Source organism: Lacerta agilis, chromosome 1 (genome assembly GCF_009819535.1).
Source record: "Lacerta agilis isolate rLacAgi1 chromosome 1, rLacAgi1.pri, whole genome shotgun sequence".
Lineage (NCBI taxonomy): Eukaryota > Metazoa > Chordata > Lepidosauria > Squamata > Lacertidae > Lacerta > Lacerta agilis.
Window position 1 is genome coordinate 7,658,659 of NC_046312.1, and position 27,687 is coordinate 7,686,345.

The following is a 27,687-nucleotide window of genomic DNA, read 5'->3' on the forward strand; positions in this document are numbered from 1 at the left end:
TTCAACCATTCCTCATAAGGCTCGGTTTCCAGTCCCTTGATCATCTTGGTTGCCCTCCTTAGAGAGGTGCAGGTGACGTTTGCTGGATGCGGGCCCTGGAATTAGCTTCAGAGACTTGGCAGTGCTAGCTGCAGTGGAGAGGTGAGCTTCAGACAGCACATTGCTAGAATCATAGAACTGTAGGTATGGAAGGGTCACCGAGGGTCCTCTAGTCCAACCCCCTCCAATGCAGGAATCTCGGCTAAAGCATCCAGGACAGATGGCCATCCAACCTCTGCTTAAAAACCTACAAGGAAGGAGAGTCTACAACCACCCGAGGGAGACCTTTCCTCTGTTGAACAGCTCTTCCCGTCAGAAAGTTCTTCCTGATGTTTAGCCGAGCTCTCCTTTCTTGTAACTTGAATTTTGCAGCTTGGATTGAAACCAGCAGAGGAGAACATTTCCCTGTTACTCCCTCCTGCTTGAAGAAGAGCTGTCCCTAAGAAACTCTGACCGGGGTGGGGAATCAAAGACATTGGGGTAAGCCATGGCATGTGGACTTGTGTCAGTGAGGAGCTTTTGAAAACTTGGAGGTGTAGAGGAAGAGGGAAGAAGAAGAAGAGGAGGAGTTTGGATTTGATATCCCGCTTTATCACTACCCAAAGGAGTCTCAAAGCGGCTAACAATCTCCTTTCCCTTCCTCCCCCACAACAAACACTCTGTGAGGTGAGTGGGGCTGAGAGACTTCAGAGAAGTGTGACTAGCCCAAGGTCACCCAGCAGCTGCATGGTGGAGGAGCGGAGACACGAACCCGGTTCACCAGATTACGAGACTACCGCTCTTAACCACTACACCACACTGGCCACACTGGAAGAGAGAGAGAGAGAGAGAGAGAGAGAGAGAGAGAGAGATATTAAGAAATGGATTGGCTCACAAAATAAATAGGCCCAACAGAAGAAAAGCCCTGCTAGTTTGGACCAAAGGTCCACTTATCCCAGCATCTCCATCTTACAGTGACCAACCAGATACCCATGAACAGCATGCAAGCAGCTGTAGGTAAGATTTACACTTTCACAATGGGGACTCCCATCCCATCTTCCTAATTTTTTTCTGGGGTTTCCCCCAGCAGACTCGGGGTGGGCATGGGGTGCTTGCGGGTGTAAAGTTCCGCTTGGCAAGCGTAAAACCATTGCACCGCGTTAGATAGTTATTTATTTACATTTATATTCCCCCAAGGAGGTTGAGGTGGCGTACATTGTCCCTCCCCTCCTCGTTTCATCCTCACAACAACCCTGAGAGGTAGGTTAGGCTGAGAGGTGGTAGCTGGCCCAAGATCACCCAGGGAGCTTCATGGCTGGAGTGGGGATTCGAATCCTGTTCTCCCACGTCCTGGACCAACACTCTTAACCACAACAACACCACCACTGACTATGAGCCACTCTCCCCACTTGTGATTCCCAGAGCTGGTATACTTTCCTCCTATTTTTTTTTTTTAAGCTGCATAAAATTAGCATTTTGTATGTATTGGTTTTTTTTGTCCCCCCACAGCCCACCAGCCCCAAATTACACATGTCTTCAGATGGTAATATATTTCTGGAGGGCTTCTGCATATTTCTTTTATCTTTCTGAAACAGCAAATGAATTAAGTGCCTCTCACGAATAATAAAGAAGTGGGGAGTTTGAATACCCCAGCAACAACTGCCAGATGTCATTGATGGATTGTATCTCTCCATGATCTCTCCACCTTCTAGTTGGAGATAACTGTCTGGTCTCGTCTTCCCTCTCTGCCTGCCTGTCTTTTCCAAAACTTCAAGCGGTGTCAGCGGCGTTTACAGCGACGCTATCTTATAAATTAACCACCAGCTGAGATCGCTTACTTCATTTGATCCCCTGAATTGTTAAACTGACTGGGCACTTCAGGGCTGCTTGAAACTCGTGGGATTCCCGAGGGTAACTTTTAAATTTTTTTAAAAGCAACGGAGAGCTGAAGCTCAGGGTTACAGCATCTGCATTGCACGCAACAGGTTCTGGGTTCAATCCCCATGGGCATCTCCGGGTCGGGCTGCGATTGTTCCCTGTGTGAAAACAGAGACAGCAGCTGTCAGTGCAGACGACACCATTGCCAGAACTCCCTGGGAAGAAGGATTGTGTGTTAAACAGCTCTCTGGGTCTGGTAGCTCCGTGAGGGAACTTGCATGTAACCCACCGCTGAACCATGGTCTCCTTCACTGCTTCCACATGCTATATTTCCTTGTTTAGAATCATAGAATTGTAGAGTTGGAAGGGACTCTGAGTGTCATCTAGTCCAACCCCTTGCAAGGCAGGAATATGCAGCTGTCCCTTAACTGGGATCGAACCTGCAACCTTGGCGTTATCAGCGCCACACTCTAACCAACCGGGCTGTCGCATTTTCTTCTCGCCAAAGCTGATTTCGCATCTGTTGGGCTTTGCCCGCCCCTCCCTAGCACTAACATTTCCCCACCCAGATGCGAATGACAAACTTTGAAGCGCTCGGCGCTGCTGACACAAGGAAAGCAACCCGGCAATAAAAACCGGGCTGTGAAGTGGTAGAAGCCTTCTGAATCATTGCGTCTTAAAAAACGAGCATCGAGTGCTGCTCCGCCTTGGTGGTGACGCCTGGGGTGTTTAATGATTGCTGCGTACAAAGCTCCATCTGAGCGATGCCTTTAAAACATCGTCACACCACAGGCGTGGCTTCCCCCCAGAGCATCCTGGGAACTGTAGTTTGCCAAGGGTCTCCCTCCACAGTTGCTAATGCCGCTTGCAGGTTCCCCATTAAGCAGCCTGGTTGGCCGTTGTGAGGAAGAGGATGCTGGACTCGATGGGCCATTGGCCTGATCCAGCAGATTCTTCTGGTGTCTTTAGATCACAAGTCTTCATCTAATAAGCAGAGGGAAGCTGGGAGGAGAGAGAGTCACTCTTTCCAACAGCCTCTCCCTTTGTTTATTCCTGCTTATTAGTCAGAGGTGTCTGACTTCAGCTTCTGGTCTAAGCGTAAAGAAGGTGTGAATTTGTTTTCTTGGTAACCAGCGATTTAGCACAAGTCAGCTGAATAAATGTCAGGCAAAGCTTTTATGTTGAAAGGTTTAAGCGTAACCTGACGCCGGGAAGGTCATGGTGATATGAGTAACCAACCTGCCTTTCTTTCTCTTGGGGTGTGCATTACACTCTTTAGTTCCGGCAGGTGCCTGCCTGTTCTTGGAGATTTTCATCCGAGGGAGTGGGAACGGGTGGCGTTGCTGCATATTGTTTATTCAGTTTATTTCCCTCCTTCCCTCCCAAAGGAGCGCAGAGGGTTCCGTAGGTCCCCACTCCTGTCATTCTCCTGCAAAAGAAAATTGCACAGTGCTCTGCGTGCTAAAACACAAATATTAAATTGCAGTTATGCAGAACGATGTATTAGCATCCTGTTCCCAACAGCAGATAGCCAGATGCCCACAGGGAAGGACACAATCAGGGCCAGAAGGTAAAAGCTCTCCCCTGTTTCATCTTCAAAGATATTCATAGATACACTGCCTCTGAAGCTGGAGGTTCTATTTAGCCGCCTAGCCTTTGAAAAACAGTCCTCCATAAATTGGCTTAACTCAGTTAGGGGCCATTGCAGTACCTTGTGGTAGCAAGTTATTCAATGTATTGGGGGGGGGGAGTGCTTCCTCTTATTCTCCTTGCCCCTATTGCCCTTCAATAAGCAGGAGACACAGACTAGTGTCTTTATACAGTCTGGTCAGCAGGTGGCTCCAGACTTAGTTGTGACTGGGTGGAGTTGGGAGTTGCCTGTTCTGTTCTTGTCTAGCCTCCCAACTTGTATGCCCTCTAAGGCTTCCTGACAACCCGTTTGCTAATTAGGCCTCTTTATTATGGCCTAATTGGATTCATGCAAACTAGAACTACAATCAATTTGCTTGCTGTTAACTTTTAATTTTATTGCAACTTAAATGTTCGGTTGGCTTTTTGCAGATTTAATTCTACCGTGAGCTGCGTTTTGAAAACCTTTTTATTGAATTGTGGGAAATCAATTCCGGAGAGTGGATGATATTGCGAAGCATATCTCTCTAATCTATTTTGGGGGGAATTTACAGAATATTACAGTGGTAACTCTACTTACGTTCACCTCCGGTTACGTATCATGCGAGATAGACACGCGGCAAACCCGGAAGTATTTTTCCGGGTTTCACCACGCGCGCATGCGCAGAAGCACTCTACCGTGCCACGCACATGCGCAGAACAGGCACCCCCACTTGCAGAAACCTCGGGATCCAACCGGAGCTCCGAAACGAATCCCGTCCGCAACTGGAGTTACCACTGTACTTTTCTAGTAATGCCGGAACCAAATGCCTTTCAAAAACTGGGACACATTTGTATCCCTTTGGTACCATAGAAATCTAGATTTAAGAGCCACTTGACATAACATTGTCGGCTTCAGTTTCCTGAGATGGTCTCATTGTTTTTGCCCTGGAATTAAAACATTCCTGCCAGGTACGGGATACAAGCAGAAGGGAACATCCATTTCTCTCCGCGTCAAATTTGAAACAGGTAACTAGCATGGATCCTCCCTCCTTTCCTGGTGTTTGTTGGGTATTTCAATCTAGGGCACCCCATTGATCTGTCTGGGGCATTGTAAAAAAAAAAAATATCAACTAAATCTGTGATTAAACTGTAGCTGATCTACCGATGTTAAATGAGATGGCACTCCTAACAACCATTTGTTTGGGAGAAGCTCGTTGAATGTTGTGCCCTGGGAAGGAGCCGGCAATCTGTGACGAAATGCCGCACAAACCGATGTGAGCGCAAGAGAGATGCTTAATCTTGCAGCGCAGCCAAAAGCCCTTGATCCAGCTGTATGAGAAATAAGGGATGGAGCAGCTGTGTTCATATCTGCTGACTCTGCGTGTGTGTAACTGTGTGGTGCAAACAGGGTACGCACACACCCTGAATGTTGACTTTTGCTCGTTATTTTCCGGGCGATTCGAAATGGAAATGCAGCCTTACGTTTCAAAGGATGTTGGCACACCCATCGAACCGGGTTTCGGATGACATCAACGAAGGATTAAAAATGGGCTGGTTGGTACCAAGTATTTTTAGAGAGGGCAGACTACACCCAGTTTGATAGGCTTTATGAATTGAAATTATTAACTCGGACGGTATGTTGGAAGCAGGAAATAATAATAATAATAATAATAATAATAATAATAATAATAGTAATTAATTTCAATACCGCCCTATACACGAAGGCCTCAGGGCGGTTAACATAAAATATCAAATACATAAAATCAAAACCAAACCAACAACCCAATAAAAAAAACCCAAAAGAGCCAGCATTTTAAAAAATGGTATAGGATGTAGATCAAGTCAGGTGAAGGCCTGGTTGAAAACGAATGTTTTTTGCCTGGCGCTTAAAGGTGTATAGTGAAGGCGCCAAGCGAAATATTGCTTCTTGCCCTGAAATCATTGCTAACAACACACAGGGAAGGCAGTATTCTAGCTATCAGCGTTTGCTATCAGAGATGCACATGCTCCCTTTTCGATGCTGTGCTCACCTGGCAAACTGGTTTTGCAGGAATCACGACTCCCTCTCTAGAAGCATGAGCAGCACTCCGGCAATCCATGCTTGCCTTTTGTTTACTGCATTTCTTCCTCTCCTGGCCTCCAAGGCACTTGAGGTGGCACACATAGTTCTCTTCCCACCCCATTTTTATCCTTGCATCGGTTCAGGGAAGGGCTGCAGCTCAGTAGCTCAGTGTATACTTCGCAAACAAAAGGTCTCAGGTGCAAACCCCAGAATTTCTAAGTAGAATTGTGAATGCCCCCATCTGAAATCCTGGAGAGCCACTACCCCGTCAGCCTACAGCCTGATGAGACTACTCAATGGCTACTAGCCACAAATAAATCTTTTATTTATTTGAACAATTTATATAGCACAAATACTTTTTTTAAAAAAAGAACCCTAAGTGGTTTGCAATGTACAGTATGTTTGACCTCCACTGTCAGAGGCAATGAGTGCATCTGATTGCCCCTTGGTCAGAAACGCAGGTGGTGCTGTTGTATTTGACTTAGCCACTGAGAACAGAACGCTGGACTAGATCGTAGAATCGTAGAGTTGGAAGGGCCCCCTAGAGTCATCCAGTCCAACCCCCTGCAATCTTCTTCTTCTTTGGCGATCACTCGTAGCCGAGTAAGATTGTCTTCCATAAATGTCCCCTTCCACAGTGGGGACGTTGGTTCCCGGGTGGGAGTTGATCACGGTGTGGATTTGCCAAGCGTGCCTTCCTCTTAGCACGTTTCTCCCTTGCGTTCTGAGTTCGAGTGTCTTCAAAGCCCATGACACCTTTGGTAAAGGCTGTTCTCTAACTGGAGCGCTCGCAGGCCAGTGTTCCCCAGTTGTTGGGTGTTTATATTACATTTTTAAAAATTTGCCTTGAGACAGTCTTTAAACCTCTTTTGTTGATTACCAACATTGCGCTTTCCATTTTTAAGTTCGGAATAGAGTAGTTGCTTTGGAAGACGATAATCAGATGCAGGAAACTCAGCTAACGTATCAGTGGCAGATGGTCACTCAACCTCTGCTTAAAAACCTCCAAGGAAGGAGAGAGAGTCCACCGCCTTCCAAGGGAGAGCGTTCCACTGTTGAACAGCTCTTACTGTCAGAAAGTTCTCTTTTCTTGAAACTTGAAGCCAGTGCTTCGAGTCCTACCCTCCAGAGCAGGAGAAAACAAGTTTGTTCCTTCTTTCATGTGAGAGCCCTTTAGATGGCTCTCCTATCTCCTCTCAGTCTCCTCTTTTCCAGGCTAAACATGCCCAGCTCCTTCAATGGTCCTTCAGAAACTCAGATATATAAGCTAGGTGCCAAATGGCACGCAATGTCTATTCGCCAAGGGTTGTAGCAGATGAGCCTCGGGGTCCCTTCCAACACTATAATTCTATGATTCTACGACCTCAGCTGCATTGCTTGACTGTAGCTTTCTCTGACAACAATTCATGTATGCAAGAAGGAGAAAGACACAGTCAAAATGGAAATGAAATAAGGCAGAGGTTATTAAACTGTGGTGTGTGAGTTCCTTTTGGGTGGCCAAATCATTCTTACTTTTAAATGAAACAAAATTAAAACGACATGAGCATGTGCGAGGCCTGTCCGCAGACAATAGATTTGAAAAGATAACCAGATTGGTTCTGAAAACATTGAGACTTGGAAATACGGAGTTGAGGCTTTTCCTGCTTGCATTTGAGGTTCCAGCTGGACTTGTGGTCGTTCAGCAACGTGGTTTTTAATCTCTCTTTTCCTGCCCTGTTTCTAGCTACCTAATACGCAGGCTCCATTCATGCCCAAACGGACAAATGCAGATGGGCTGTGAAGCTAATTGCCAATTGGCATCTCCTGCTCACTAATTAGTCTGCTTCGTGATTGTTAATTGAAACTGCTTGGGATGAAGCTTGTGTGCAGATTGGGAGAGGGATTTCGTGGCAGAATTTCAAGCTGGGGCGATGAAGGCAGCGTTCCGTCATTGCGGCAATGCCTTCCTCTTAGAAAAGCATCCTTTCCCTCATTCAGACTGATTTTAAGGGGCCATTTTCTGTTCCTTTATATCCAGTTTGTGAGTGTGGCTGGCGGCAGCTTTTGAATTCTTGGCTGCTTCAGCTGTCTCCTGATTCGGCGCCTGTCAATCTGCTGGGTCCAAAACTCTGGGGTGTTCCAGTGCACCCCTCCAAAAACTGGCTCACCATGCATAAGATTGCCAGCTAGCCAGTATTCTTCATGGTTCACAAATCTGCCGCGGTGAACCCATGTGCTGATAACCTCAAGAAGATCATTATCGCCATTATTCTTAATTCAGTTTCTTTACCACCCTTCATCCAAAGATCACTGGGCGGTTCACAATGCAAAAACACAAAAATACATGGTATAGTAACCAACAGAAATCACAAACCCTACGCACAGTTTAAATGGCCATGGCATACACCCGTAATCCCGGGTTTTTCCTGTGAGAGCACAGCGGCCATTTTTGTTGCCATGTTCTCGTGCGATTTTGCCCCCCCCCCCAGCACTTTTGGGGGCCGTGATCTCGTGTGGCACTCAAATGCGCATTTTGGGGCACCGTAAGAACACACCAAAAAAAAGTGCCTTTTGAGCCCCGTGATCTTGCACAGGAACGCAGATGGGAAGAACTTGGTTTTGGAACTCAGCATGTTGGAGGATATGCCATAGATTGTTTAATTAGCCAAAGGCCAGGGAGAAGAGGAATGGCTTTACCTGGAGCCTAAAGGTGTATCATGAAGGTGCCAGGCGAGCCTTTCTGGGGGGAGCACTCCACAAATGGGGAGCCACAGCAGAAAAGGCCCCTTCTTGCCACACTCTGGTTATACGACCCCCGAGCATGGTGTTTCCTGCTTGGCAGGGGGTTGGACTGGATGGCCCTTGTGGTCTCTTCCAACTCTATGATTCTATGGACCTCTTGCAGAGCACACAAGGAAGGGCCTCAGATGATGATAGCAGGGTCCAAGTCAGTTCTTATGGGGAGAGGCGATCTTTGATGATCACTGTAATGTGCTCTTTGTGGGCCTGCCCTTGAATCTGACCTAGAAGCTGCAGCTGTTGCAGATCCCACTCTGGCTATGCTCCTGCTGGGGGCGGCTTACCACAAGAATATAAGGCCCATAAGATTTCTCAGCTATGATACCTCCCAATTTGAAAAGCACTTCCTGCTGGCATAGGTGTGATTTTGCAAAGCTTCGGGTGCCGTTTAAAGACATGGTTGTTCACCTAGGCCTCTGCTGAAAATTAATATCAGGCTGTTTGGTTATGCAGTTGTAATTTAGAGTGCGCTAAAATTATTTTCAATAAATAAATGGGATAGGGTTAGGGAGATGGGATAATACCCAGGTGCATCATGAATATTTTTGGTGGGCTTTTTTTCTGAAAGCTAAATGAGTATTTCCTTAGCGTTCCACATTGAGAGGAGCTGGCGATACTAAATTGTTTGGGGTTGCTGAAACAAAAAGAGATTGCGAAGAGCTCTAAAAGGGGTCACAGAATTCACCCTTCACCTTATTTATTGCGTGCGACTCATAGTAACTTGTCTCAATATTCAGCAAACCATCTACAGAGTGACCTGAGTTTTGGAGATCAATTTGGGTAATTAATCCGCTAGTAACCCATGGCGATGGCTTGTCTTGTAGATCACCTCTAATCCAAAGACGTGCTTATCCCTTTCCCATAAATTTCGGTAGCTGTGAAATTCCCCATCTTGGCGTCCGCTCTCAGCAAAGGTCCAACGAATGCTCCCTTCTACATAGCTGTTGGGCAGCCTTCCCCAGCCTCTTGCAAGAAGTCTAGGATTCCCGACTCGCATCAGTCCCAGGCAGGAAGGCCATTGCTCAGGGATGATGGGAGTTGGGAGTCCAGCATCATTTGGAGGGCACCAGGCCAGCATACAGGATGCAGGATAATGCTCTTCAAAGTCCTCCAAAATAACTCCGTTGACAGGTGGAGCCAGATCTTCCAGGAGCTATTTCGGCTGTGGGCTGGAGAAAGAAAGGGAACCTCATCCAGAGATCGCAAACCCTCTTGTGGGAATCACCCGACCTTGGGGAGGGTGTCTTAGAAGCTTGTGAGCTGCAGAAATGATAGGTGTGTGGGCATGGAGAGGAATGACCCACCAGATATGATTGCGCGGAGGCACTGCAAACCTGGACGGTTGGAGGCAGTAACGCTTCTGAATTTTTTTTTTTTTTTTAGAAGAATTTGAATATGAGTTGCTGGAGACCGCAGGAGAGAAGAGTGCTCTCGCACCTGGGTCCTGTTTGCAGGTTTCTTGTAGCTTGACGGCTGCGAGAAGAGGAGGATGGACTGGGTGGGCCATTGGCCTGATCCAGCAACAACCGTCTAGTGTGCATTGGCAGTGCCCAAGACAAGGCAACGGCTAGGCCCCCTAACCTCCTTGGGTGCGTCAGGCAGGAGGCAACAGGCAGACCTTGCTCGCTGTGCCTCTGCAGCGGCCGCTTCTCACAGAGGTTGCCTGCCGGCTGCCGCGTTCACCCTCGGCGAGCTCCCAGCAGTCAGTGCCCCTTGGCGGGCTTGGCGGCATCCCAGCAGCGCTGGCGCTGCAGCAGGCCTAGGAGGAGGGCAATGGAGAGCAGCCCAAGGTGCCAAGCACAGCCCTTTCCTGGCTACCTCTCCTTGGCTGCGCAGCACCAAGGTGGGTCCTGGGCAAGTGGGCGGCTCTCATCTCTGTGCTCCTGCTGCAGGCCGCATGCTGGAAGGGAAGATCCTGGGAAGGACCGGTGTGGGCTGAGAAAAGTCCATGCTCCGGCTCAGCCGCAATGAGAAGGAGGTGCCACTGCGGCCGCAATGGCCCAGCCTGGGCTCAGCTCACCTCGCCACGGCTCCAGAAGGAGGCAGCCACACAGCCTCAGCAAGGAAGCCTGTCATGGGGGCACCGGGTTGTGCCCCCTCAGAATTATGTGCCTGGGGCCAGGACTCCCCTCACCATCACTGTCCAGCAGGGCTTATCTTATGAGAGTTTCTCCCCTCCTCCTTCACGGTTGTCAATGCTAATCTATGCAATAAATTGGATGTTTTGATGACGTATGGCATCTCTCTCTCTCTCCTTAGGATGAACTCGACCTTTCAGATAAGCATAGAGAAGCCATGTTTGCTCTTCCAGCAGAAAAGAAATGGCAGATCTACTGCAGTAAGAAAAAGGTAAGAGAATGATTTTAAAAAGTATGATAATACTGACTTCCTCCGCAGCTCTTTGCTTTCTCTTCTGGGGGACAAGCTTGAGAAACAAAGAAGAGAATCTTGCAGAATGCGTTGGGTCTGTTTTGAGGAACCCCTAAAGGCAATATAGTTGTACTTTGGTTTTCGAACAGCTTAGTTCCCAAGCGTTTTGGCTCCCAAACGCCACAAACCAGAAGTGACTGTTCCGGTTTGCGAACCACTGTGTTTTTGGAAGCTGAACGTCCGCTGGGGCTTCCGCGTCTTACGATTGGCTGCAGGAGCTTCCTGCAGCCAATCAGAAGCCACACTTTGGTTTCTGGGTGTTTTGTAAGTCGAACGGACTTCTGGAATGGATTCCGTTCGACTTCCAAGTCACGACTGTATCCTAAATCAGGAGTTGCCAAAATGTGATGTGTAAGCGTTATTCAGGTGGTCCGCACACCTGTGGATTTACAGTTGAAGACAGGAGACAGCACATCCGTCACACTGAATATGCATGTTGACATTTGATTGTATTTTTATAGCTGTTTTTATTTATAAGATAGCATTTTATTGAATTACAGTTTGAATTCTTTGCCAGCCATGCCATATCTACTGTGATTCCTGCATTGGTTGGACTAGATTACTCTTTTGTGGGGGGGGGGGGTTCCCTTCCAACTCCACAATCCTATGACCTAGCACAGTGTGTTTCGATTGCTACAGTAGACTAAGAAATCATTTAAGTGATCCACCAACAGCTGTTTTCAAGTGTGGGGAGTTTGGGAACCGCCTCTCTAAATCTGTAACTGAGAAGAGGCAGATCACATATTTTCTGTGTACAGTGGTACCTCAGGTTACAGACGCTTCAGGTTACTAACCCAGAAATAGTACCTCGGGTTAAGAACTTTGCTTCAGGATGAGAACAGAAATCGCATGGTGACGGCGCAGCTCCAGCGGGAGGCCCCGTTAGCTAAAGTGGTACCTCAGGTTAAGAACAGTTTCAGGTTAAGAACGGACCTCCAGAACGAATTAAGTTCTTAACCCGAGATACCTCTGCACATCGCAAAGGCAGATCTGCATCCGTGCGCAAGGCGAAGCTGGAAATTGCAACGAAACAACTAAAATTTTAAGGAGCCCACTTGAAACAAAAGCAGCAATTAATTCACCAATTGAAAATGAGTATTGGCCAGCAGAGGTTGGGTGCAGAGTTTGAGGCTTCTCCTTGTACACAGGAACACTTTCAGCCCTCAATATTTCCCTTCTGCACTAAAGGGTCTTCCGCAGAGGATTCTGCTGCTGAAGGCCTGAGCCTAGAGACCAGATGAATCTTATATACCATATTTTTCCATGTATAAGACAAGGTTTTTTAAAAAAACCAAAAAATTAGGTTTAAAATTGGGGCTTGTCTTATACATGTGTAGTGCTGAGGGGTGTTTCTTAATTTGGAGCCCCCCAAAATAGGGGGCGTCTTATACATCGAAAAATACAGTAATTTCATGAGATTCAAAGGATGCCGTTGAAGCATCTTAATAGAACTCAGGTAATGAAAAGGCAAGGCTTGTAAAATTGTTGTTGTTGTTGTTCAGTCGTTCAGTCGTGTCCGACTCTTCGTGACCCCATGGACCAGAGCACGCCAGGCACGCCTATCCTTCACTACCTCCTGCAGTCTGATCAGACTCATGTTGGTAGCTTCGAGAACACTGTCCAACCATCTCATCCTCTGTCGTCCCCTTCTCCTTGTGCCCTCAATCTTTCCCAACATCAGGGTCTTTTCTAGGGAGTCTTCTCTTCTCATGAGGTGGCCAAAGTACTGGAGCCTCAACTTCAGGATCTGTCCTTCTAGTGAGCACTCAGGGCTGATTTCTTTAAGGATGGATAGGTTTGATCTTCTTGCAGTCCGTGGGACTCTCCAGAGTCTCCTCCAGCACCATAGTTCAAAAGCATCAATTCTTCGGCGATCAGCCTTCTTTATGGTCCAGCTCTCACTTCCGTACATTGCTACTGGGAAAACCATAGCTTTAACTATACGGACCTTTGTCGGCAAGGTGATGTCTTTGCTTTTTAAGATGCTGTCTAGGTTTGTCATTGCTTTTCTCCCAAGAAGCAGGCGTCTTCTAATTTCGTGACTGCTGTCACCATCTGCAGTGATCATGGAACCCAAGAAAGTGAAATCTCTCACTGCTTGTAAAATACAACCTTGCAAAGTCCCAAATCTTTTCTTTAATGCTGCTTTGTGTGCTCTTTATGGTCTCTCATGACCCCAGGGCCTAATGTATCCTGCATGATTAAAACAAAGTGATGCTTCTTTTGAGGGGGGGGCAGGAATTTGCCTACTTGCCCATTTTCACCGCCCGTTAGATTTGCATGCGCCTGGTAGACTCCTATGTTGAATTGTGGCCACGTTTCCCAGGCTGGTGCAAAATTTACGCCTAGCTAGCAGGCAGCCTTACAAGCCATCAGCACGTGTTCGGTTTAGAAAGCCTTACAAGCCATCACGTGTTCGGTTTAGAAAGCAGCGAGTGCGAAAGCAGCAGCACTGTATTTATGGCGGCAAGCCATCTGGGTGATCAGTGATGGGGGGGAAGCGAACGGGGCTTGGAAGGAATGAGGCGTCTCTAGAGAAAAGGTGCAGGGAAGCGGAGATGGCTCTTTTCATAGAGTTGTAGCATTGGAAGGGAACCAAAAGGTCATCCAGTCCAACCCTGTGCAATGCAGTAATTTTAAAGTTGGGTTCCAAAACTGTGGTCCGTGGACTACCAGTAGTCAATGAACTTCATCCAGGTGGTCTGTGAACAACACTTGCAGTTTGAATTTGGCGGAATTGATGTGGTTGGTATCCATCTTGTCTCGAGAGACAATGGAGTTCGCCTCCGGGGGTGAAGTGTTAGCAGCACCAAACTGCTGTGTTAGCAGCACCAGAGTAACCTCCTTGGGGTGCAAGCCTGGGCACCGTGTATGGGGGTCCTGGGCTGCCCAGACGACAAGACCCTCCTTTCGGCCTCGCTGCTGTGGTCCAATGGAAAGCAGAGCAAGATGTTTGTTTTATTTTTTAATTACTTATTTATTTGTTGGATTTATATACCGCCCTATACCCGGTGGTTCGCAGAATAAAATCAAAATATAAAACCACAAGATGCATAATCAAAATAAAAATGACATCTCAAAAGCCCCTTCTCCCCTCCTGCTTGGCTGCAGCAGTTGCTGGTAGGCATAGAATACTTAGGGACTCCAATCCGAATTTGTGTAGGCTTTATGCCTTTTCTTTTCCTGAAAATGTCCCACAAGGCAGTGGAGGTTCAGGATCCAAAGAATACCGTAGTAGAGGGAACCAGTCCTTTATGCCTTCATTCACAAATCCCTGAGCTACTTTTAGACTGAGAAAATGGCTTGGTGGGGGCCTCCGATGAGTGCCAAGACTCCACAGGCGTTTGATGGTGTGTTTTCAATACATTATGAACGCTTAAGCTGCGTGGAGATGCCAGAAAGAGGACCCCTAGATCTCTCTGAGGGTGGCCCTCTCTTCCCACACTGCTTGCATCCAATCTGCGGAGGGGTCTGGTTTCCCACTTGAATAGAGTCTGCCCTTTTCCTTCTCATTTGCCTGCCCCACCCGCCCTTCCTTTCCTCCCCATGGCTGCCAAATGGTTGGAGAAGCCTGCGCCGTGCAAGCGATCAAGGGGACTCCCGAGCCGCGAGGAACAAAAGCGATCCTCATTGAGGAGGACCTGGATTTATTACATAATGGCTGCGGCGAGAGATGGGCGATTGAGGCTGGCTTGGCTGCTTTCGAAAAGGGAGGCAGAACGAGGGAAGAGTGAAGCTGCGGAGAAGTAATAGAAAGTCCCTGGGCAGTGACCCCAAGAAAGGAATGCAGCACACATGAAACAGTGCAGCCCGAGCTATGACTCCGCTCAGGGGAGGGATTTTCGGATTACGATAGAAAAGGCCTTTGAAGTTCATTTGGATTTTGTGGGTTTGTGGGTTTTTAAGGCCAGTGGATGGGTGTAATAAGAAAGGGAAATGAGGATACTGAGTTCTCCTTCTCAGATGGATATGGGGTGTTTAAATATGAAGTAGTACTTTGCAGGAGCAGGTGACGGTACGGTTAAACCCAAATGCAATGATTCTTCAACATCAACTTCGTTGGGCTGGTCATGTTGTGCGGATGCCTGATGATCGTCTTCCAAAGCAAGTACTCTATTCCGAACTTAAAAATGGAAAGCGTAATGCTGGTGGTCAACAAAAGAGGTTTAAAGACTCTCTCCAGGCAAATCTTTAAAAAAAAAGTAGTATAAACACTGACAATTGGGAAACACTGGCCTGCAAGCACTCCAATTGGAGAGCAGCCTTTACCAAAAGTGTCATGAGCTTTGAAGATGCTCGAACTCAGGAGGAAAGGGAGCAACGTGCTAAGAGGAAGGCACGCTTGGCAAACCCTCACTGTGATCAGCTCCCACCTGGAAACCTATGTCCCCACTGTGGAAGGACGTGTGGATCCAGAATTGGCCTCCACAGTCACTTAGGGACTCGCTGTTAAAACTGTGTCCATGGAAGACAATCTTACTCGGCTACAAGTGATCGCCAAAGAAGAAAAAGAAGAAGAAACATCCTTTGATGCTGCCCTGCAAATGTTAGTAGCAGTTTCTGTTGGAACTCTTCTCTCCTTGGAAGTAGCTGTGCCCTCAGTGCTAAGATGGCAAAAGATAAAAAGTGTGATTAACTGACTCGGGAGCATTGCAGTTGATGGCCACCGGCAATCCTTCAGTTGTGTGTATTTCAAGAAAGAAATGAAGCTGTGTGCAGAAGTGTAAACTGAGAACAGGGAGTGAGGGAAGAATGTGGAATAATAACCTGAGACCAGGTTCAAGCCAGATTATAGGCATATTTCAATAGCTTAGTGCAAACAGCCAGATGGAGATCACTGAAACTATTCAGCGGGCGATTTTAGAGACTGAAAACTGTTGCCTTCTTAAGTCGAAAGCAGCTTCCTGCAACCCAGTGCCCTTCTGGTATTTTGGACCACAGCTTCCTTCAGCGTCCCTGCCATCTGATGAGAGTGTTACGCTCTGAAGCATTTGAAAGGAGCACCGGGTTGTGGGAAGCTGATACGATGTTTCCTGAATCCTGAGAAGGGCTTTTGCTAAATTGCCAGAGAAAGATTTGCACAGTCCAAAGCTGTTCAGGCATTGCAGGAGTAGCTCGTTTAAAGTCCGGTTTCCAGGCTTTGGTAATTAACCAAGAACAGGTAGCAAGCTTTTCTTTAGACCTGTGAAATCAGCAACTTTATATCATTAAAAAAAAAAAAGCAGCAACAGCAGCAGCATCACCTTCATTCAAACAAACACAACCTCCCTCCCTGTCTCCCTCAGGTATTTAAACTCTTACCTTTGTGGATAGAAATTCCAGTTGCCAGACAGCCTGTGATAAAAATCGCAGGCGGCTAGCAAGAATGACTGCTTTGTGTAGATGGAGAACAGCATCGGCCATGTTGATACCTTGCAGTTGGTACCTCTTTGGATTTGCTATTTTGCTGCAGGTTGCAAGCTTTTTGCAAGTGCAGAATTATAGTGACTGTTGGCACAGTGTTGTTGTTTTTTGTGTGTTTTTTAAGGAACAAATGCACGGGGCAATTCAATACACAGGAAGCTGCATTATACAGAGTCAGACCACTGGTCTTATTTATCTCATTTTGTATTGTATTGTATTATGTTGTGCACTGTGGTTTGCTGTTGTTTTATTGATTGGAGTTTAGGAATTACTTATTTTAACTGTTAAGAATGGATTTCTGTTTAATTTTGAAATGCTGATATTTAATATTATTCTATATTATTTTAATGAATGTTGAATGTTATTTTATTTGCATATTGTATTATGCATATTGTCTTATTTATATGATGTTAGCTGCTGTGAACCCGGCTTTGGCCGGGGAGGGCGGGATACAAATAAAAGTTATTATTATTATTATTATTATTATTATTATTATTATTATTATCATCATCATCATCATCATCATCATTATCATCATCTTTTTTTCCTTCAATGATTTTTATTGATTTTTTTCAAATATTTTAAACACAATATAGCTTAACAATACTATTTTCCTTAAAATCTATATCTTACCCAAATTAACTTCCTTCCACCCCTCTTCTGGCTTCTCTATATTGCTCTTACTTAAGCGTGTTTACTATATATACATTCTATAAATGTCTATAATTCCTTAATAAGTTTTTGTATTATACTTTAAACATACAGTCCTTATTATATTACCGCATTACATCTTAGGGTCTAAACAAATGTTTACAATAAACGTTACGAATTTTGTTTCAGTCCTGCGCCGGTCTTTATTTACGTACAGATTTCTCTTTAAGTATACCATAAATGTGGACCATTCTTTTTGGAATTTCTCATCACCGTGCTGTCGGATTCTTATCTGTATACAGTGGTACCCCGTGTTACGTACACGATCCGTTCTGGGTCACGCCACGTAACCTGGGCGTACATAACGTGAACGATCAAAAAGGAAAAAAAGAAAAGAAAAAACCCGGAAGTTCACGAGTTTTTGCGCTTCTGTGCATGCGCGAAGTGCGCAGAACGCGCTCCGTGGAGGACTTCCGGGTCGCAGAGGTCCATAACTCGAACGTACATAACACAGAGCATACGTGACACGATGTATGACTGTATTGGCTACATTTACTGGCAGCAGCCAGCCAGAGTTACATCCCAGGAGTCTTTTCCCAAACTTACCAGGAGCAGCTAGGAACCAAACCTGGGGCATTCTGCATGCAACACACCTGCTCTGCCTTTGAGCCACAAGCTCTAGGGCTTATTGATGTCTGGGGCCGTGGAAACCCCCCCCCCCCAGGTACCAGTTTCTCGGGGACCAACAATGAATGAAGACTGGTGTGCTTCCATCCTTCCTTGGAGAGACACCTGTTTGGCCAATGCTGGAAATCCTTTAGTGATACAGTATATGGAATTGGAACCTTGAAATAATTCCCCCTTTTAAATACATGCTCTTGTTTCTCCCCCACCCCCAGAGCGGCTCCCCCACCCCACCCCACCCCCGTCTTCCCGTCTGAAGCCAAAAAAGGCATCTGTTAGCAATCTTTAGGGTTTCAGACTGAAGCCTTTTAAACAATGAGCCATTTAACAATGAAAGGTATTTGATCATGCTGCATTTTCTTATTATGTATGTGTTTGTGTGGGCGGGTGGGAATGGATGGATGGATGGATGAACAGAGAACCTGGGAAATACAAGCCTTTGGTTTGGGGGGGGGGGCGTGTGAAGCAAAGGAAGGCCATTACAAACCCTTCAACATTTCTCCAACGAAAATAGGGACATCCTGTCAGTATACAGTAGATTTGCAAGGTCAACATTGCTCTGAATCCTTTCCTGACCGGTCAGCAAGAAATGCTGTTAGATTACAGCCTGTCCAGGGAATCATTGTCCCACAGGGGAGGCGCTGTTGCCCAGTGGTTAGAGCACCTGCCCTGCATGCAGAAGAAGGCCCTGGGTTCAATTCCTGTCAATTCCAGGTAGGGCTGAGAGAGACCTCTCTCTGAAACCCCGAACAGCCACTGCCAGTCAGGGTAAGACAATGCTAAGCCAGATGGCCTGATTCTGTGTCGGGGAGCTCCTTGTCTTGTCCGGAGAGAACAGCTGCACAAAACCTAGGCAGTTTCTCAAAGGCCAAGGGAAAGAGTTAGGCTCGAAAACGCCTTTGGAGAGCCAGTGTGGTGTAGTGGTTAAGAGCGGTAGACTCGTAATCTGGAGAACCGGGTTCGCGTCTCCGCTCCTCCACATGCAGCTGCTGGGTGACCTTGGGCTAGTCACACTTCTTTGAAGTCTCTCAGCCCCACTCACCTCACAGAGGGTTTGTTGTGGGGGAGGAAGGGAAAGGAGAATGTTAGCCGCTTTGAGACTCCTTCGGGTCGTGATAAAGCGGGATATCAAATCCAAACTCTTCTTCTTCTTCTTCTTCTCTTCTTTTCGCTTCGGCAGTGGAACAGACTCCCACGAGAGGCGGTGGACTCTCCTTCCTTGCGAGATTTTAAAGCAGAGGTTGGATGGCCACCTGTCCTGGATGCTTTAGCCGAGATTCCTGCATTGCAGGGGGTTGGACTAGATGACCCTTGAGTCCCTTCCAACTCTTAAGATTCCATCATTCTATGATTACTTGTAGGGGGGGGGCAGCCTTTGCGCGAAGCGATCTTGACCGCAAGACGCAAAAACAACAAACCAACCAACCTCCAAACTCTTTAGGGGCCAAGAGTGCATCATATCATTTGGAGAGCTGGCGCAGCTCCCCGAATTTTAATGGATTCATTCCAGTATTTATTAATATACGGAATCTCTTGTTGGATTCCTCTTCTCTTTCTCTCTCTCCACCCCCTCCCTTCCCAGACTTCTCCATTGTTTTCAGGAGCCTTGAGGCTGACAGGCGGGATTGCTGAAGTGAGCAGAGATGCTGGATTGTGTCTCCAACTTAGGCTGCAGCCTGGGTGTGTCCGTATATGTGTGCATCCCAGCTATCATAACTTGTCTTCCTCTGGGGCTTCCTGGCCCTTTCCCAGCCAGCTCTCATTTCCTAAAGAGAGAAAAGTTGCATTCTTTGCACCGATTGCATTTGTCGAGATACAAGGAGGAAACCAAATTGCATTTTATTTATTCAAATAAATGTAATAAACGCTGCCTCCCAGTGCTTTGACCCATGAGTCCAAAGCTGCAGGAAGAAACCGATAATGAAAGCAATCGGATTAATTTTTAATATGATTTTTAAAAAATATTTAATATGATTACTTCTTGGCTTTCCACTGCAGTTAGGAACACAGGGAGCTAGCTGCCTTAAAAAGCGTCAAACTATTGGTCCATTTACCTCAATATTGTCGGCACTGACTGGCAGCAGCTCTCCAGGGTATCTTTAGGAGTCTTCCCACCTCACTTCCAGCCTTACCAGGAGACATCGGGGATTGAACCAGCAACCCTTTTCATGCAACCCACTGAACTATGTTTCTTCCCTCTTTAAGGTGATTCACACAAGGCCATCTGCAGATAAAATAGCTTAGACACAAGGACTTATAAGCTAGGAAAGAGAGAATTTATAGTGTTGGTTTCTTTAACATATGTATAAGCCACTTGAGAAGCTCTTAGGGTACCTGGATGTAGGTTTTTGCTACAGGTAGGTAGCCGTGTTGGTCTGCCATGGTCAATAAAAAATAAATAAAATCCTTCCAGTAGCACCTTGGAGACCAGCTAAGTTTGTTCTTGGTATGAGCATGCACACGAAAGCTCATACCAAGAACAAACTTAGTTGGTCTCTAAGGTGCTACTGGAAGTAGGTTTTTGCTGTTCTGCTTGGAGCTCTTTCCCAGGCTACACACTTGGGGCCTTCAATGACGAGGTTTCTGGCTACAAGCTTGAGCTCAGCAACCCTACCAATGATATCTTCAAATATCTCAAGGGCTGTCACATGGAAGAGGGAACAAGGTTGTTTTCTCCTGCTCTGGAGGGTAGGTCTCAAACCAGTGGCTTGTGAGTTACAAGAAAGGAGATCCTGACTAAACATCAGGAAGAACTTTGTGACGGTGAGAGCTGTTTGACAGGGGAAAGGTCTCCCTTGGACGGTGGTGACCCTTGGTGTCCCTTTCAACTCTACGATTCTATGATGTGCATGCGCCATATGTTTTTCCTGCAGTGTCTTCTGCCTTTAATGGGATATTTCAGTCTCATTTGCCACTTTGCCCCAGGGGGCTGGTGACCACTGAAATTGGTTCGCCCTTTTGTGTGTGTGTGTGTGTGTGTGACTGGTAGGGTAGCAATTTACTCTTTTACCCTTCCAGCGATGGTGTGAAATGAGCACATTAGCGCATCTGTCCGTTTCAGTGCTCTAGGAAGAAGCTGACATTTCTGGCACACATTTTTGATTCCTCTTCATTCCCTCTGGCCAGATCTTTGGAGAGCAAGAACCTCCAAAGGAAATGAAAACAGGGGAGGCAGGAGGAGAGAGACCACATTGGGTCAACCTGTTCTATAGCGATGGGAATATTCTGATATCTAGAGCTGGGGCTGTACAAGGCAAAATGTTCTTTCTCTAGCATAGGTGGGGGTGGAGTATGAGCCTTTGGAGCTGCCTTGTCCAGCCCAGAGTCTCCACATGTTGTCGGACAGCTGCCCCAGCATGGCACAGTGGCAAGGGCTGATGGGAGTTGTAGTTCAGCATCATCTGGGGCACCCACGGTTGGGGAAGATTGCTTCAGAGGAGGTGGCCGTTGTTTATCTCCCACCACCTCTCTGGGACAACTTTAGCTGGTGGGTGGAACAGGCTGCTTGCCACTCCTGTGATATCATAATGACACAGAGTGATGGACAGGTGGATCCACCTACCAAAATTGGCACACAGGGTGGGGTGGGGGAAAGTTAGTGAGTGACTAAGCAGGGTCAGACCCTCATCTGTTAGCAAGAGTCGAATCCTTCTTTCTCCATGAGGAATTAGCATACGCAGCTGGACCAAGCAGGATTGAACCCCATCCGAGACCCTTAGGAACTTGGATCTAGGAGGAGGAGGAGGAGGAGGAGGAGGAGGAGGAGGAGAAGAAGAAGAAGAGTTTGGATTTGATATCCCGCCGCTTTATCACTACCTGAAGGAGTCTCAAAGCGGCTAACATTCTCCTTTCCATTCCTCCCCCACAACAAACACTCCGTGAGGTGAGTGGGGCTGAGAGACTTCAAAGAAGTGTGACCAGCCCAAGGTCACCCAGCAGCTGCATGTGGAGGAGCGGAGACGCGAACCCGGTTCCCCAGATTACAAGTCTACCACTCTTAACCACTACACCACACTGGCTCTCAGGGACTTCCTGACCCCTTATATCCCTGCCTAGGCAATTGAGGTCTTCTGGGCAGTCTCTTGTCAGTGGTCCCCCAAGGCTGATATGCACCTGGAGCCGGGAGTTCTGCATTATGAGCCCAATTTCATGGAAACCCAGTTTAATTCACACAAGCCCCCCCTCCCTGTTGAACTTCTGGTGGCTACGGAAAACTTTTAATTCCAGCAGGCAATTTGAACCAAGTTCTGATTTTATAGCTTTTTAACTGTTACCTATATTGTATTCTTGGTTGTACACCACAAGACGGTTGCCACTAAGAAGTATGTAGGTCAGTGTCTCCCAAACTTGGGTCTCCTGCTCTTTTTTGGACTACAGTTCCCATCATCCCTGACCACTGGCCTTGCTAGCTAGGGATGATGGGAGTTGCAGCCCAACAACAGCTGGAGACCCAAGTTTTGGAAACACTGGTATAGATTGTTGAAATAAACAGAGCAATAACCCATCTTTTAGCCCTACCCGCAGCATGGATCGGGGGGGTGGGGGTGGCAGGATTAGGAGCCTTCAGCCCTTCAGATGCTGTTAGACTCCAACTCCTATCATCCCCAACCAGGATGGCCACCAGGTGCACCAACTCTCTAGGGGCAAGGTGTCTTTGGGGCCCCCCCCTCAATATCTGCTGGTGGGGAGCTGGGCCCTCTCAATGCTGAGGGGGCAGAGGACACCAAACATGGCGCGGGTTCCTCCTGAGCATGCGAAAGGCGCTGCGCCACGCCGAGCTCTGTGATTGGTCTCCTGCCAATGATGCGTTGCATAGCGTGCCCCCTCAATCTTGGGGGCAAGATGGCGCCTCTATTGGACACTGACCAGAGGCGATGGGAACTGGAAGCCAACCATCTTCTCAGTTGCCACAGCCTCCTCATCCCCGGACCAGAAAGAACACTTTTAGTACATTTTGTGACTTGCAATTCTCCCCACCCCCTTGTTTTGCTTAAACCCTTCTTTTTATTAAACAGAACTTCCCAGTCTACAGTCGTGTGAGGACTGCCTCTTGTTACCCAGCCAGAAGGTCGCGTACCCAAATGCTCCATAACAGGAACAGGGCTGGGCTGAGTCTGGGAATCGTTCCTCGCAGCTGTTTAGCTTCCCCTATAAAATGGGAGAGTCCCATGGACTGCAAGAAGAGCAAACCTATCCATTCTCAAAGAAATCAGCCCTGATTGCTCACTAGAAGGACAGATCCTGAAGTTGAGGCTCCAGTACTTTGGCCACCTCATGAGAAGAGAAGACTCCCTGGAAAAGACCCTGATGTTAGGAAAGATGGAGGGCACAAGGAGAAGGGGACGACAGAGGATGAGATGGTTGGATAGTGTTCTCGAAGCTACTAACATGAGTTTGGCCAAACTGCGAGAGGAAGTGAAGGATAGGCGTGCCTGGCGTGCTCTGGTCCATGGGGTCACGAAGAGTCGGACACAACAACAACAAATAAAATGGGGGCAACTGTAATAAACACACAATCTCTTATGATTCCCCCCCTTTTAAAAATAGGCTGAACTTTTGAGTGGAGCAGATTGCAGAACTGCAACTTGGGAGTATTTGCAGCCCTCGCGGCTTCCCAAATTGTTTGGGACACAACAGCATAATAAATGAAATAATAACAATGGTCTTTTTGTGTTGCCGTGGTGTTTTGCAAAAAGGTGGTATATCCATTCAGTAATATAACAACCTTCTGTGTGGTGTTCTCACTAGTATACGCAGTTTTAGGCAGACTAACATAATGCGTCTAAGTTCACGTTCATTTTGTTCGGAGGATTTCACAACAAAATGGTGGGATAAATGTGTTTCAATCTTGTGTTGGCTTGGGAAGTATGACGGAGACAGGTTCGCATGAAAACGTGAATCTGGACTGTGTGGCTTACTCCTGTGTAATGCGTTTTAGAGATCGGGGGGGGGGGGGAGATGAGAACAGCAGCGTCCTTCCGCTGTTTCGCTGCCCGCGGATAAATCTGTCCCAGGTTTGATTTCCTCAGCTGGGTTTCTGTTGTGCTTAACTGAGAGTGCTCCCAGAGGAGGAAATGATTGCTCTGGGAGGTGAGGAAAGAGGAAATCTCCATCTCGGCCACATAATTCTGACCCGGCGCTGCTACATTTTAGCTTCTTTCACTTTCCACTCTTCCTTTCAGAGACTCCCCCCCCCCGGCTTCCTGCTCCCTTGTTTCCGTCTTTGGGCTAAACATGGCTTGGTCACCTGCCTTTCTTCTTCACAACCTGACCCCAGACAGGGATGTCACAGCGCTGTGTCCTGCCTTGTCTGCAAATCAGCAAAATTCAGGAAGCTGCTGTGAGCCTACAGCTGGGATTAAGCCACAGGTGCAGAGATAGGGAGGTTTCTTCCTTCACACACACACACACACACACACACACACACACACACACCAAAAAAGTTGTACAGCCAATGGCCTGTTTTTGAGCTAGAGCTGAGTTTCAGTCTTCGTGTTAAAATCCATATGTTCAGTGTGGCAGGACCTTTGACCAAGCAGCTGAGCAAACTGCATGGGAAGCATTTTTTTCCCCTGCAATTCATCAAAGAGCCTGTGTGCTACTCAGAGCTCAGCAGCTGTGCAAAAGCAGCCAAAGCGGGAAACTCTGCAATCCTTGGAAGTACCGGCAAGGGACGCACAGCTCAAAAAGGTTCCTGAGCCTTGGGAGGAAGGGAGATTTGTAACTCTGCAGCTTGCCTGATCAGGTTTAAAGCCTTTTCCGCAATGGCTCCCCGTTTGTGGAATGCTCTCCTCAGGGAGGTTCGTCTGGCGCATGGGTAGGCAAACTAAGGCCCGGGGCCCGGATCTGGCCCAATCGCCTTCTAAATCCAGTCCGCGGACGGTCTGGGAATCAGCATGTTTTTACATGAGCAGAATGTGTCCTTTTATTTGAAATGCATCTCTGAGTTATTTGTGGGGCATAGGAATTCATTCGTTATTATTTTTTTCAAAATATAGTCCGGCCCCCCACAAGGTCTGAGGGACAGTGGACCGGCCCCCTGCTGAAAAAGTTTGCTGACCCCTGGTCTGGTGCCTTCATTATACTGAGCCCAGTTCATTTGCTGAGCCCGGTTTTCTGGCTGGGAAGGGCGGGGTATAAATAAAATTATTATTATTATTATTATTATACACCTTTAGGTGCCAAGCAAAAACGTTCCTCTTTAACCAGGCATTTGGGTGATTGACATCTGATGCCCTTCTAAAATGAAGGCCAGGCTCCAGCTACATCCACAGGGGCAGAACTCCTGGCTTCTTTCTCGAGGCCCTGTCTGCCACCACCCTCTGGCTCAGAAACCCCTGCAGTTCCTCTTCCACAGGCTATAAGGCAAGCACCCTTAGCCAGACAGCATCTCCAGGTAGATGGAGCCTACCACACTTCAGCCTTGATCACCCTCCCTCCATAAGGCTCCAGCTGCCTCCAGCTCCCTGCAGAAACACCTTCTCTTGTAGCTGTCCAAGGTCCTACATGCTCTCTGCTTGACTTGGGGCTTTGTGACCCAACAACGCCTGCTTCATCTGTGGGCCTCAAGTGCCCAGGAATGCTTTAGGCACAGTCCCTCTATACTGTCCAGTTAAGGGCATTCAGATCCACGAATGGGGCCTCATTAGTTTTGCTGTGGCCTAGCAATGATCGCAGAGGTGGGCTTTCCACGCTGGGGGCTTTTGCATCGTGGAATGCTCTCCCTGCTGAAATCCGAGGGGCCCCATCAGTATTGGCATTCTGCCGGCTGTGGAAGACACACCTTTTTCAGAAAAAAACAAAATAAAAAATGCTTCCAGTAGCACCTTAGAGACCAACTAAGTTTGTTAGTTGGTCTCTAAGGTGCTACTGGAAGGATTTTTTTATTTTTTATTTTGTTTTGACTATGGCAGACCAACACGGCTACCTACCTGTAACTTTTTCAGAAAAGCGTTCCCATGGTCTTCTGACTTGAGAACTGCCTGTTTAGTGATCAGGCTGTTTTAAGCGGCTTGTTTTGTTGCATCTTTTAACTGGTTGCCTGTTTTTGTGTTTTGACGGAATTGTTTCATTTCATGTTTTAATTATGTGCGTTTCCATTTTTTATAATTGGCTTTATGCTTGTCATGATCTTAGTTTTTTTCCCCTTTTTTCTTTTTTTGATGCTGGGCGCAAAATATGGTCTGAAGCTCAACATAAAAAAAAACTAAGATCATGGCCACTGGTCCCATCACCTCCTGGCAAATAGAAGGGGAAGAAATGGAGGCAGTGAGAGATTTTACTTTCTTGGGCTCCATGATCACTGCAGATGGTGACAGCAGTCACAAAATTAGAAGACGCCTGCTTCTTGGGAGAAAAGCAATGACAAACCTAGACAGCATCTTAAAAAGCAGAGACATCACCTTGCCGACAAAAGTCCATATAGTTAAAGCTATGGTTTTCCCAGTAGTAATGTATGGAAGTGAGAGCTGGACCATAAAGAAGGCTGATTGCCGAAGAATTGATGCTTTTGAATTATGATGCTGGAGTAGACTCTTGAGAGTCCCATGGACTGCAAGAAGATCAAACATATCCATTCTTAAGGAAATCAGCCCTGAGTGCTCATTGGAAGGACAGATCCTGAAGCTGAGGCTCCATTACTTCGGCCACCTCATGAGAAGAGAAGACTCCCTGGAAAAGACCCTGATGTTGGGAAAGATGGAGGGCACAAAGAGAAGGGGATAACAGAGGACGAGATGGTTGGACAGTGTTCTCAAAGCTACCAACACGAGTCTGACCAAATTGCAGGGGGCAGTGGAAGACAGGAGTGCCTGGCGTGCTCTGGTCCGTGGGGTCACGAAGAGTTGGACACGACTAAATGACTAAACAACAACAATGCTTGTCAACCACTCAGAAGCCACTTTGGCAGTTAAACGTTGTTGTTGTTGTTACACTCTGTAAGCCCTTTTCCCAACCCATGTGACTGGTTGCAACACAGCCCTGAGGTTTGGTCGTTTTGTGGGCATCCTAAAGTTGCAGACTGCCTAGCATTTCTTTCTGCTCTGAATTGCTACCTAGGGAGCGTAGGATGCTAACCAGCTCTGCATTCTGACTGTCAGTGGCTGTCCAGAATTTCCCATTCCTAGCTGGAGATGCCAAGGGTTGAACCCTGGCTCCTGTTACATGCGAAGTGTGTGCCCTACCATTGAACCACAGCTCTTCCACTGATTGAACATGATTTCACCGCCGCAGAGGAACTGAAAAATCTGGACTCTGCCCAAGTCTGTTCTGATCTTGGTAGTATTTTTGAGATCGCAATTCAGATTTTCCCCTTTGCTTCTGCAGCAAATGGAATGTAAATGCAGGCATTGTGTGTACGTGGGGTGCTGAACCTTCTTTTGATGGTTTTGTTGTTGTTGTTGTTGTTGTCGTTTTAGAGAGGACATATATAAGTGATGGAGTCTTCCCTGGGCAGCAGTGTATGTGTGTGTTTAAAAAGCCATACCTTGTAACATTTGCCAGATACAATTAGGTCCCCTTGCTCTATGCATCATGAATACAATTTTCAGCAGAGTGCAAGGCAAGCAGATACCGGTATGTACAGGATGGTTCTATTGGGCCCAATTTGCTGGCATGATTTTTCAACCGCTGGGAGTTGAAATTGCTTTAAAATCACCCTTAAAGTGCCTGCTTTATGATAGATGCCTTTAATTGATTCTAATGTTTACCTTGGAACGAATTGTTTTATTATCTTTTCTAAACTGCTTTGAGAGGCGTCGTCAAAATGTGGGATAAGGGTTCTAGGAACGAACATATTCTTAGTGGACGTATTTGTTTGTAGCCTCTCTAAAATATCCACTTCCTTAGTAGTTCCCATATTCATTGGCACCTCCCATTATTGTATCAATTTAATAAAAGCACCTGAATTTATTTGGTTGGGTTTTTTTTTACAAGGTGAAACTGGGCAGTCACGTTCTTTAGACTACTTGCTGCCCAACCCTGAGATGTTCCTTGGCACATGACTCCTCTCCCTTGAGGAGATGTAAAATTAATCATGGATAGATGTGCAAAGATGCTTCTGCTGATTTTGCTCCTTAAACAAGCCTTAAGTCTTATGCCCATCCACGATCAATAAAATATATAGCAAAATCTCTTCCGCCCGCCGCCCGCCCCCGCCCTTTGGCAGTGATTTA

At 46.9% G+C, this 27,687-nt stretch overlaps 1 protein-coding gene across 1 annotated transcript in view; it reads left to right on the forward strand.

Moving 5' to 3' along the window:
* DAAM1 (dishevelled associated activator of morphogenesis 1) overlaps positions 1 to 27,687 on the forward strand; it is a 161,750-nt gene that overhangs the window by 61,602 nt on the left and 72,461 nt on the right. Inside the window, 1 exon segment of the mRNA XM_033171452.1 lies at positions 10,607 to 10,696. Within this exon segment, the coding sequence (XP_033027343.1) occupies positions 10,607 to 10,696 (90 nt within the window).